Below are 13655 nucleotides of genomic sequence, written 5' to 3'. Positions count from 1 at the left end.
TCTTTATAGTGCTATGCAATGCACCATGTAGTAAATTCCTACAGGAAATACTTTCCATTTTGAATAGGCAAAAATGAGAACCTAATGGTCTGTTTACAGTTTTATTTTAGAATTTTCCTCTGATTAGTTTCAAGTTTCATAATTCTGAAGTTGGTTTTCTCTTCCACTTCCTACATAGTTCTAGAGATTGATGCTACAGGCACCTTCATGTCTTGATCTACTCCCTCCAGCTCTCCCCCTTTTGTGCCAAAATGTTTAGTCAGTCAGTACAGGGTGGTGGGCGAATTCCTGGAATCATCCCTGCATTAAAACAGCTAGCAGTCTCTTAACTAAAACCAGAAGTGATCACAAACCATATAAATATCCATTAGACACAATGTATATCCAACCAGCTTTCTCTGACGGATTCCCCAAAACACTTCCAGCCACACCCATACCACCCATTAGGTGATGTGTGACAGGAAAATTCTGAGTGGAAACAGACTTATTGTTTAACATAGTGGTCTGAACATATTGCATTTAAAATAGCTTTCTTTTGTAAAATTCGAAAGAGCCATATGACTGTATGATCCCATTGCTGGTGACCCTCTGAGGGCATAGAAAGGATTTATACAGGCGAGCACATGGAAAGTCAAGGAAATGCTGGGGAATTAGACTTCAGATACTTATAAAGAGGGTAAAGGCAGGGGTTCAGGGCAATAGAAAATATGCAGCCTTCTGTTTTCTCTCGCTATTGTTGCCAGGGGTTAAAGACAGTGCGCTTGACCCCTCTTTTGGAAGAATTCAGCCAATCCCATCTGGTGGTATCTTCTTTTAAATAGAGTCTTCAGGGAGTTGGGGAAGAGGCAGCAACGTCTTGTGACTCCACAAACTGAATCACCCACAGAGACCAAGTGGCACAGGCCTGGCTTAATATCCTCACATCCCAGCATTCCTAGGGGACCCTGGGTACTGGAGCCAGTCTGGCTAGGTTAGGTCCCTGTACTTTTCATTTAATATTCTCTTAATGGAAACTGCAGAACTAGCATCCCTATTTCAGAAATGCAGTTTTCTTTTGGAACCAAAAAAATCACAAACTAAGGAAACAACTGATTTATTCAGCCTACAATGATATGGGATGATCTCATTTTGTATATTAAAAGGTTTCAGATGAAATAAGTTTTTGGAATAAAAAGTAACTCAGACTTAGAGTATTTGATTAACAAGGTATTTTAAATATTTCTCATGGGTTTTGTTGCAGAAGAGTTGCATACCTTTTAAAATATGTTACTTATTTTCAACTAGATTGCTTAAATATAGACTAACTGCATTTAGCTGATTGTACGGGAATGGAAGAATACAGAGTTTTAAAGTCTTTTTAAGATCATTACTTGATCGTTAAACATTTATAGGATTGATGCTGGCATTTACTTATAGTTCATTCTTTTTATCTTAAAGTGATTTTTAAAACTAATAAAAGGATATGAGGAAATTTGTATGAGGGATTTAATGTTTTACATGAAAAATACATATTGCTTTTATAATTAAATGTAAATAAAGCAATAGGTATAGGGTGCTTTTTACTCTCAGGCAGCCCTGGGCCAAATACTTTGGGCACTCGTGCATACCCTCTTTTAGAGTGTGGTTCTGATGGAAAGAAAGTCTTACATTTAGTCAATTCCAGCACATTCTGTGAGGTAGATAAAATTATATGCTGACTTACAAGGTACAGGCTACATATGGCATAGAAAGAAGTGCTGAGACGAGAGGAAGGAGGAAAGCTGTGTAGTCAGCCAAGGCTTCACTGAATGATCTCAGATGAAGATGTCTAGAAGATAAGAGGAAGAAACCCCACTGATAAAAACTTACATGAATTTTCACAGAACTAAAAGTAACCTTTAGATTCTTGGATATTTTTAGTGTAAGCACTCATGTCATCTGCAAATGATGGCAGTTTGATTTCTTCCTTTCTAATTTATGTGCCTTTTCTTTCCTTTTCTTGCTATACTCCTTTACAGTTCTAGCACTACTTTGAGTAAGTCTGGTTGGAGCTGACATCCTCCTTGCCTTGTTCCCAATTGGGGAAAGTATTCACTATTTCATTATGAAGTATAGTGTTTGCTCTAAGCTTTTGTACATACTGTTCATCAATTTCACTTATTAAATTGGTTGATCTTTTACAGTCTAGAATGTAGTCCATGTTCCAGTACACTTGAAAAAAAAGTGTATCCTACTGCTGTTGGAGTGTTCTACAAATGTTGATCACATTCTCTTGCATGAGGGTGTCCCTCAGTTCTTCAACATCTTTGCTGATTTTCTGTCTAGACATTTTTCCAATTTTTGAGAGAAGACTGTTAAAGTTTGCAACCTAATAGCGGGTTTATCTGTTTCTCCTTTCATATCAGCTTTTACTTTCATATATTTTGTAACTCCACTGTTAGCACACACGTATTAAGATTACTATGTTTTCTGGAGGGATTCACCTTTTTATAATATACCATCTCTCTCATTCTCTGGCAATTTTCTTCACTCTGCATTCTGCTTTATCTGGCATTAATATAGTCATCCTTGCTTTCCTTTGAACAATATTTACATGTTGTCTTTTTCCACTCATTTGCTTTCAACTTGCCTATGTAATTATATTTAAATTAAGTTTCTTATATATAGCATATAGCTAAGTCATATTTTTTTAATTCAATCTATCAGTCTTTGTCTTTAAAACGGTATGTTTGGACCATTTATATTTAATATAATCATTGATGTTTTGGGGATTCAAATCTGCCCTATTATTTCTTCCTTTTTGCTTGCTCACAGTTTTTTCATGTCTGTGTTTTCTTTTCCCTGTCTTCCTGTGGGCTGTATGAACATTTTTTAGAATGTCATTTTGATTTGTCTTTGAATATTTCATTGTATTTTTGTATAGATTTTCTTGTGGCTGCTAAACTACCCCTAGTGTAGATGTGGCCCCACTATTGCTGGGTAGTGTAGAAAGTCCTAACTCTTCACGAGTCCTTCTCTGACACTAGCCTTGTAGAGCATTCAGTGGGAAAGATAGACCACATTAGGACCAGAAGAGAGTAAAGTATAGGCTTCCCAGGTGGTCTACATTGATACTACACTAGTAGAGTGGGAAATAAACCCCACCCTGTGGCCATGAAAATTCCAGCTCCCTATCTGATCATCTCTGACACCATGCTTGTGAGAGATGGAGAAATACTTGGGAGACCTCATAAGAGCCTGGCAAAAGTAGAAATCTTGGACCTTGGTGATAGGGATGGAGCCACAGTTTTTTCCGTGCTATTTGGCTTGAGTGAAGTAGTTATTGTATAAAAGTTTTATAAACAAATATCTATCCATTCATTCATCCATAAAGTGCAGATATATAGGTAAAGGGATTATAGAGATATAGAAAGAGATTCATTATAAGGAACTGGGTCACATTATTAGGGAGAATGGCAAATCCCAAGACTTGCAAGGTAAGTTAGCAGTTGAGAGACCCAGGAGAGCTGATGTTTTTGTGCTAGCCTGAAGGCCAGAGGGATTCAGGAAAAGCCAATGTTTCAATTCCAGTCTGAAGACAGGAATAATTCTCTCTTACTCAGGGAAGGGTCAACCTTTTTGTTCAGCTGATTGAATGATGACCACCCGTATTATGGAGAGTAATCCTTATTCAGTCAACCCATTTAAATGTTAATGTCTCCAAAAATGCCCTCAGAAATATCTGAAATACATTTGGCCAAATATCTGAATGTCCTGTGGCCCATTCAGTTTGACACAAAATATTTAGTATCATAGTATGCAACCATTTATAAGCTCTGTTCGACCAAACTTGACTAATTTGGACCTAAATACAAATTCTGACCAAGTTGCTCACAAATTCACATATTGGACTCACTTCGAGAAATATGAAGACACCTAAAGAGAATGAGTGAAGCCTTTTAAAGACCAAAAATTCTCCAGGTATCACAGCGCTTGCCTGTAATCCCAGCAGCTCAGGAGAATGAAGCAGGAGAATCGTGAATTCAAAGCCAGCTTCAGCAACTTAGTGAGGCCCTAAGCAACTTAGCAAGACCCTGTCTCTAAATAAAATATTAAAAAGGGCTGGGGATGTACATCAGTGGTTAAGTGTCTCTGGGTTCCATCCCTGGTACCAAAAAAAAAAAAAAAAAATTCAAAAATTTGTCTAATGGGAGAAACTACTAGACCGTTAAAAACAGTATGGCACCATAGGAAGTAAGAACTTTCTGCTAGCCATGTTTTTTCAGAAGAGCTTTATAGGAAAATTGTTAGAACTTTTGTTTTTCCTAATTATTAGTATAAGGATTTTTTACCATTATGGAAAGATTAGGAAATTCAAAATGGGAATTTACCATGAGTTATATACTTTGTCATAGTCTCTTAACATTTTCCTTGGAGCCAACACCTAGTATCAAGGCCTGTCTGATGCTTGGTGCAGGAATCGCTTGCTGTGGCTGACTTTAGACTAAAGTAAACTTCAGCTCCCGGGTATGTGACCTGCGGCAAAACACTTCTGTTACGGTTTATATGTGAGGTGTCCCCAAAAAACTCATGTGTAAAACAATGCATTGTTCAAAAGTGAAATGTTTAGATTATGAAAGTTATAGCCTAATCAGTGGATTAATCTCTAATGTTAGGCATCTAGGTAATCTTTGGTTTTTCAGTTTATAAATAATACTGACATCTTAGTTCTTAAATCTCTGCCTTCATTCATTTTCTTAGAGCAAGAATGGAAGTACCAAGGTAAGAAAGAGACACTTTTCCAATTTTCAAACTTTGTATTTCCTAGATGCATCAGATGGTGAAGAAGGAGACACAGAAATGACACAGCAGGAGACAGCTCCAGCTCCTGCCCCCTCAAAGAAAGGCAAACAGGTGATGGTCACTGGGACAGCTGCCACTGTTGGATTCTGAGATCACCTCTTCCACCCTCTACAGCATTTCCTGCGCCCTACTATCAGTTGTGGTGTGGTTTAAGGAAAGCTTCACCTTCTCTGCCTTCAAAAAGGCCACACTTCCTTAATAATGAACTGCAAGATCTGCATCCCCTTGATTTTGTTTGTTTAACTATGTAAATGCATTTCACAATAACAATATCTTAGATTTTTTACGTCACTTTCAAACTGACGATCCAGGCTTATTCTTTTGAGTGCAGTTCCTAGGAGGAGACAAGTAGCATTAATATATGAAACATCGTCCCACACGTAATACATGACTATGGTACCAGACATACTGCCTCAGGTTCCTGGGGTCTTATTTCTACCCAGCATTAGGGTCTGTCATACGTATTCTTATCAGGGAATTTTCTGCCTTGTGTTATCCTGAGTGGACATTTGGATAAGCTTTACTTCCTGGATCTAATTTTTTGTTACCTTTTAAATCTCCTTACTGGTCATTTGAAATGCCACTCACATCCATGTGTAATGTTTTCTAATTTTGTGTCCCTCGAACTTGAGAGATAAATTCACATGTGAATTTTAAAGAATTGTCTGCTATCATCCAAAGTTACTTTTTTCTTAATAATAATGATTTGTGGTCTTATTTTTACTGTTGATGCCCTAAACTCGCTCCACTAGAGGGTGACTCCACCCAGAGTTTGTGACCAGGCTGGGGATAACTGTGCAACACAGTGATAGCACAGTGATTCTTTACAAGCTGTATGACTTTGGGCAAGTTAAACGCTCTACTTCAGTAACCTTCTTAGGAAAACGGTAATAATAATTCTGTATTCCTTACAGTGTTGCATGGGGATTAAATGAGTTAGCACATGCTAATCACTTCCAACTGTGATTGTCAAAGAATAATCACTAAAGTTTTCACTATTATAATGAAATCTACTTCATCTATTTTGTTATTTTTTCTTTGTGGGAAAGAGAGTATAAAAAGGTACATATATTTAATATGTAATCATCCTGGTTTTATCTCGAACCATTGAATTTTTAGTCAGAAGCCCTAAATCAGTTTTAGTTTTAACCATTCTTTCAAAGACCTATAAATTAACATCCTTAGCTTTTCAATGCATTTCCTCACAGTGGAGGAATTTTATCTGAATTAATCCCACCAAGCACACCACAGCCATGTTTTCTTTGAACTTTGCCTCTAGTTGGTGTCCATCTGCAGAACTTTTTTCCAAATATTCTTTGTACCCCAATGACTTTCTTTTCTTTACTTTCCCCCTTGATTTTCTTCTTGCTTGGTCCTTGTGGACCATTAGTAAAAGAATAAGTTTGAATTAATAAGCTCACACAAGCCTGTATCATTATTGGCTTTTTCACTGGTAATACCATTATCATTGCTAAATTCCTGCCTGTTTTTTAGCTCCTTTCTTCTTGACTTTTCTTTTCCCAGAACCATCAAGTTAGGTAAGTGAAAGATAGCTATAGGAAGAAGAAGAAAGATGAGAAAAGAGAAAGTTAAATATATTCTTCAGTTCTAGGAGCATTTGCCCATCTTTGGCTACCCAGATTTTGATAGTGATAAAGACCTTTTCTTGAGCAATTACCATAGTCACTCTACAAGGCACATTGTGACTCAAATCATCTCCAGTGACCCTATGGAGCAATGATGCCCCCTTGTACAAAGAACAAGCTCTGGGAGTTGTGGTCCCTCTGAGCTGTCTGTGAGCAGATTCTGAGGATTCTGCTGCCTCCACTGCCCTTTTGGCCTATCCTTTTTCTTTTATCTTGGAAAATTGGATTAACCATGTGCTTTGTTGGTCACATACCTTTGCAAATTTTCTGCTGAGCAAAAAAGGGAACCCAAAAACTTAAGGTTTTACTGCCCATTTTAATCACCTTCCTCTTGCTCTGATTTCTTTCACTACCAAATTGCTCTCAAGACTCCACAAGTTAGCTGGACAAAGTGCCCTAACCCCTTTCTCCAACCCTTCTCATTTCCCTAGCCAGAGAATTCTGAATTTACATGGGAATTTGTACTCCTCTGCTTCATATGAGTGATGTCCATCTAGATCCCCTCCACTAGCCTGGAATACCCCAAGGACAGAACTTACCTGTGCATACACAGAACTTTGTCCCAAATTGGCATTCATTATTTGTGAAATGACGGAATGACTATAATGAAGGAGGACTATACCAGTACCCCAGTTTTCTCACCACTCATACCATCTCCACCCTTTATGTTCCAGCTGATAAGCCATCATCTCCCTGACATTACCATTTACAGAGGTTCCTTGGAGTCTTGTAACTCAGTATCTATCCTCCAGTCCCGTTCTTGACCTTTCAGATTCAGGTTCCTCCTTGAAAGGCATCTTGACATTTAAGGCAGAGGTCCTAACTCCAACTTGGGGTCCATGACTCCATCCCTGACTACCCACCTATTCCCTCTGGCTCCTCTGTGAGCTCCCTTGCATTCTCTCATCCCACCATCCCAAGACCAAGTTTCTTACCAGGCACACCATCCTTCTGTAGTCTTTCTCTGTTCATTCACACATAGCTTGAGTCTCCAACTGATTCATAAGTGCACTGTGTCTAATACAGTACCTAGCACAATGTTAGGTGTTTATTTGGCTGACATGACAAGCTATATGTTTCCTGTATTAGAAAAAATAAGTAATTATTTTATACTATATTTAAGTTTTGAATTTTCAGATTTGCTTAGTTGCTATTCTTTTTAAGTTTTTCTTCATGCATGTACAGGACTCACCTGGTATTATGCTATCAACTCTAATATACATTCAGGCTTTAATACCACCAGGTGGAGCATCTTGTGAGATAAATGGTGCTCCCTCCTTTGCCCTAACTGGGCCTCACAATTGTGTAACTGAGTCTACGCCCATAATCTGTCCAGTATTTCAAGCAGCAGGTTTGTAACTATATAAGTTTTAAAATCCATACAACTACATCATCTCTAGCAACCATTTCACATCTCAATAAGCATCCTTGGCCTGCTTAATAACATGAGTATAAAGATTTGCCAGCAGTTCTTTTTTTTTCCCCCAGGTATTGCTTCCAAAATAAATGATGAATTCCCTACTCCCAGAGATTGCATCACCCTCTTCCCTCTCAACATCAGTCATTTCAGAGCCAGCCCTAGTGACTTTGTAATTATGTTTCCCAGAATATAAACCCTTGCAAGGGATTTTCTGACTTTTCACTGATGCCTGCCTGATGTCAGAAACCTTTCAGTGGTTCCATGACCCATCCTGTCCCCCTCAAAAACCACAGTGGACTTATTTTTCCTTCAACTAGCTTTTTATTTATGGCATAGGACCATGGAGGAATCTTTATCAGGAATGCTTATCCCTTCTGCTCCTTATGTTCCTCTACGATTATATTTTCTATTTGCTTCAGCGTTGCTCATTTCATGTTTGTTTCACTCTTTATTTCCAAAATCATTCTTGATTCATAACAGAACATGGGACTATGACCTGTCCACTCTCTGATTCACCTTTCTCCTTTTCCACGACAGCATCTCAGTTCTATTCTTTGCATTGATCTATTCTTGCATAACAAATGGTCCAAAGTCAGCAGCTTAAAACAGAAAAAAAATGCATTATCTCAGAGTTTCTGTTATGTCACAGGCATGGTTTAGCTCTTTGCTTCTGGCTTTACATCTTTTATGAAGTGCCAGTCAAGTTGTGGGCTGACTGCAGGGATCAACTGGGAGAGTCCACCCTGAAGCTTACTCATGTGGTTGTTGGCTGGCCTCAGTCCCTCTCTGGGAGCCTCTCCACATGGTTGTCTCACAACATTGCAACTGGCTTCCCCCAGGGATCCTAGAGGGAATAAGCAAGAGTAGTCAAGACAGAAACCATAGTCTTTTTATAACCTAATCTCAGAGTTGACATTTCATCATCTCTGACATATTCTGGGAGGAGTAAATTCAGTCCACTGAATTCAAGGGGAGGAAAGTGCAAAGGGGCATAAACACCGAAAGATGGATAACTGGGAATTGTCATGGATTCTAGCTACCACATCTTCCCTCAGGCCTCTAATGATTTTTATTCCTCCAAAATACAGAATATATTCACCTCCTCTAAGGCTTACAAAATCCTATCCCCTTACTATATGAGCTCAATTTTATCATCTCATCCTTAAAATCAGGTCCAGGTGCAGTTGAGGTTCCTTGGGTTTAGTTCCCTAAGCTTAGGTCTTTAAGTACATTTCTTCTCAACCTATGAAACTAAAGAGAAAAATAATCTTTCCCCATACACACAACACACAGAGGTGGGGCAGGCCTAGGGTACCCTCTACTGATAGATAACTCTCTTCCAAAAGGGAGAAATAGGAGTCACAAGAAGTCATTGATCTAGCAAGGCAAATGTTAGGAGTTTCTTCATTAAGTCGTAAGGTCAGGATAATCGTTATGTCTCTTGGTTCTGTCCTTTGAGTACTTTGTTCTGCCCTCTGTGTCATTTTTTTTTAATGAAAAACAGCATGTATTTGCAATTGAGCAGCTCCTTTAACCTGCTTCTTGACATAATTCTGAGGGTTCAAATGGCTCTCTTTATTTTGTTTTCTGACCCTCTCAGCCCAAACTAGTGGTATTCCTGCATAAGTAACTCCTTTAAAACCTGTGTGGGTCACCTGTAAGTTTTCTTGGATCTTACTCCATTAAGCAAAAGTCAAATCCACAAATCCTTGCAGATAAACACTTCTCTGCCTTGGGTCCCTACTGAGACAATTGAGATAAAATCATTTAAGCTTCCTAAAGGCATATTATTTGAGAAAATGTAAGGCATACACATAATATTTTTAAGAGCTCTGTGAGACTGAATAGTATGGTAGTCCCCCACTGTACTTAGCCACAATTTTGATTTTCATAATATAAAAATATTAAATGAAAAATTCCAGAAATAAACCATTCATAAGTTTTAAATTGTGTGCCATTCTGACTAACTTGATGAAATCTCATGCTGTATTTTTGTTCACTCCAGATGTAAATCATCCCTTTGTTTGACATACCCATAATGGGCAGGTGCACACTACCTTCCCATTTGTCACTTAGTAGCTGCTTTGGTTATCAGATAGACTGTGGTGGTATCACATTGCTTGTACTCAAGTAACCCTTAAGAAATAGCCTAACACTACATCACAAGGCCTCTGTCACTCACCTCACTTTGTTCCATTATAGTGGCATTGTCTCATCTCACATCTGAGAAGGAGGTGAGTACCATATAGTAAGATATTTTAAAAGAAAGAGAGCCAGGCAAGGTGGCACATGCCTATAATCCTAGCAGCTCTGGAGGCTGAGGCAGGAGGATCATGAGTTCAAAGCCAGCCTCAGCAAAAGTTAGGCACTAAGCAACTCAGTGAGACCCTGTCTCTAAATAAAATATTAAAAAGGACTAGGGATGTGGCTCAGTGGTTAAGCACCCCCAGGTTCAATCCCCAGTATCCCTCCCCAAAAAGGAGAAAGAGAATACATTTACATAACTTTTATTACAGTATATTGCTACAATTCTATTTGTTGTTGTAATTAATCTCTCACTATGCCTAATTTGTAAATTAAACTTTATTATAGGTACATAGGAAAGAAACAAAGTGTATTTAGGGTTTGGTACTGTCTGTAGTTTTAAGGATCCACTAGGGGTCTGGAAACATATCCCCCATGGATGAAAGGGAACTATTGCACTCTGAGACACCATCTTTGCTCTTTCTGAGATCTTAACAAATAGTTTTGCAGTCACATCCTTGATATCATCTTTAACAGTCCTCTCAATTTAACTCCCAGCTTTTGCATTTTACTGTAAGTCTCAAGAAGAAATCAGGTGACTTCTTCAACACTATGTGGAAACCTCTTTAGCTAAATAACACATCTCATTAGACATATTTTCTGCTTTCCATACAACTACAGATAGCCGGTGAGGATATATAAAGCTCAGTGGTAGAGCCTAGCATGCATGAAGTCCTGGGTCAGTTCTCAGCATGCAGAAATAAAGAGGGAACAATATAAGTACAGACAACAATATTGCTAAATTTTCTACCACTACATAACAAAGATCACCTTTCCTCTAGTTTCCAATAAGATCTTGCTCGCTTTCTTCAAACCCTCACCCTCAATGGCTTTAAAGTTCAAATCTATATGAACAGTGTATTCAAGCACACTATTCATTTGTCACCTTTTTGTAGACATATTTTGAAGTGATTTGCAAAACAATTACACCCCCCCAGATATTTCAACATGCATATCATTAACTAAGGTTCGATCATTATTTTAAAGTTATATTATTTTCTTTTGAGGTAAAGTTTTATTATACAATAAATGCACAAATGTCAAATGTACCATCTGAGGGATTTTACATATGCATACAGACCTGTCAAACAGACCCCTAATAGAATAAAGAACAGTCCCAACACCTCTGAATCCTTTCATACCCCCTCCAACTCAATCACCATCCGAACTCCTTGCCCCAGAGGCAACTGTTCTGCTATCTTTCCAAAAAAGATCAGTTTTACCTATACAGAAATGCCATGTAAATGGAATTAGATGTTCTTGTGTTCAAGGCTTCTTTAATTCAGCACAATTATATTTAGATTCATCCATACTGATATATAGTGTTTCATTCCTTGTTATTGCTGAGCATATTAGTCTGCTAGGATGGCCATAATAAAACACCAACACATTGTGGCTTAAACAACAGAAACTTCTTTCTCACAGTTTTGAAAGCTGGAGTCCAAGACCAAGATGTCAACAGGATTGGTTTCTCCTGTGGCCTCTGTCCTTGGCTTACAGAGGGTCTCCTTCTCTCTGTGTCCTCACATAGCCATTTCTCTATGAATGCAGATACATGATGTTTCTTCCTCACCGTGAATCTACACCAGTCATTGGATGAGGTTCCTCTCATTGTGACCTCATTTAACCTTAATTACCAAGGCCCTATCTCCAAATATAGCAAAACTGGGGATTAGGGTTTCAACTCACAAGTTTCAGAGAAACTCAGTCTATAACACTGAGCAATATTCAATTGCATGCATATACCAGTGTGTTTATCTATATTTCTATGGAGAGATACCTGGAACTTTTTCCTCTTTGAAACTATTGTGAATAAATCTACCAAGAACATTACATACATGTCTTTTGTAAATATATATTTTTATTTATCTTAAGTGAATACATGACTCTTACTGAGTCATATTTAGTTTCATAAAAACTGCTAGATCTTTTTCCAAAATGCTTGTACCATCTTGTATTCCCACCATCAGTATAGAGTCTTGCTTGTTTTATGTCATCATCAGCATTTGGAGTTATCTGTCTTTATTTTAGACATTTTGGTAGGTGCATATTGAAAAACTTTTGACCAAGCCCAAAAAGAAATTAGTAGCCAGTTCTAAATTGTTGCCATTTTTACAACAAGTAGTTTTGTTTTGTTATAAAATGGCAATTTAAGTATTTTATTTTTACCAGATAATAATCATATATATATTAAATCAACACTATTGAAAGTATTTAATGAAAAAATAACAATTCTCTTTCCTGTTCACATCCCAGTTCTTTCCTCAGAGAAAACAACTCTACTGGCTTTTTTTTCCCTTATTTGCTGCCTTATAGTTTATCAATTTAGTAGTAGACATGATCTAATAACTTTCAGACATAGTGTATGAGGACATAACTCTCCCATCCACCTCCTGTTCCGTCTCCATCTCCTGCCTGACTTTGCCAACACAATATCACATGTTAGTTAAAGCAGTTGTCACTGTTACATTATTATTACATCATGGAAATATTGTTTAATACTGATAAAAAAAGAAACTATAATCATCTATTCTTTCTTATGCAATTATTTATTTTCATGGCATTAGTAATTGCCTCATTTCTTTATTTGCCTGACTTAATGTTTTCCTATTGTTAATTGATTCCATATGCTCCACCATCTCTTCCACATGCCTGTGAGTAATATTTTCCATATGCTCAAATAGATCAGTCATTTTTTCCACTCTAAATTGGCTATTTTCTGGGCCCATCAAGCAATTGAGACCACTTAATTATTTTCTGGGATGCCCTTTCAATGCTCTCCAGGGTTGGACTCCTTTTGCTGAATCCCATATCTTCCTTTGTATTGGTTTTGCCCTTTATTTTTCTGGAATAAAACCTTTGATATCTGTGAGTGGGAAGTAAGATTTTTGAGACTTATTTTTCTGAAAATGTCTCTATCCTACTCTTACACTTGATTAATAGTCTGGCTGGGTATAAAAGTCTAATTTACAAATAATTTTTGCTCACAATTTTGGAGGCATCATTCCATTGAGCTCCAGCATCTGTTCATACTATTGAAAGGTCTTAACACTATTATTTTTCCTGATCCTTTGTATTTTGTATATTATTTTTTCTTTTGGAAATTTTTACAATCTTTTCTTTATCCATGACTTTCTTCAATTTCTCATTGATGCTCTTGATGTGGAATACTTTTCTTATTCATTTACTATATATTTAATGGGATTTCAATAGAATTTCATGTTCTAGTTTCCTTCAGTTCTGGAAAGTTTTTCTTATATTATTTCTTGATTGCTTCTCTCCTATTTCATATTATTTAGTTTTCAGTAATACCTTTTGTTGGAATGTTGAATCTTTTGAGTGAATTCTCCAATTTTATCATCATCTTTTTCTTCACATGTTTATCTTTTTCTGGGAGATTGCCCTTTTATCTTCAAGCCTTCCTCTTACATTTTTTTTATTCCAACTTTCTTTGCTTTAGTATT

At 37.4% G+C, this 13655-nt stretch overlaps 1 protein-coding gene across 3 annotated transcripts in view; it reads left to right on the top strand.

The window, feature by feature from the left end:
* Nucleotides 1–13655, top strand: part of Col8a1 (collagen type VIII alpha 1 chain) — a 525631-nt gene that overhangs the window by 490216 nt on the left and 21760 nt on the right. For all 3 annotated transcript variants that reach the window (XM_047563749.1, XM_047563750.1, XM_047563751.1), the window contains one exon: nt 4787–4872. In XM_047563749.1, the coding sequence (XP_047419705.1) occupies nt 4787–4872 (86 nt within the window). The remainder of the gene's footprint in view (nt 1–4786; nt 4873–13655) is intronic.

The sequence above is a fragment of the Sciurus carolinensis genome, chromosome 9, assembly GCF_902686445.1.
Source record: "Sciurus carolinensis chromosome 9, mSciCar1.2, whole genome shotgun sequence".
NCBI classification, from domain to species: domain Eukaryota; kingdom Metazoa; phylum Chordata; class Mammalia; order Rodentia; family Sciuridae; genus Sciurus; species Sciurus carolinensis.
Note: the sequence above shows the minus strand (reverse complement) of the source record. Positions and strands in the feature narration are given on the sequence as shown.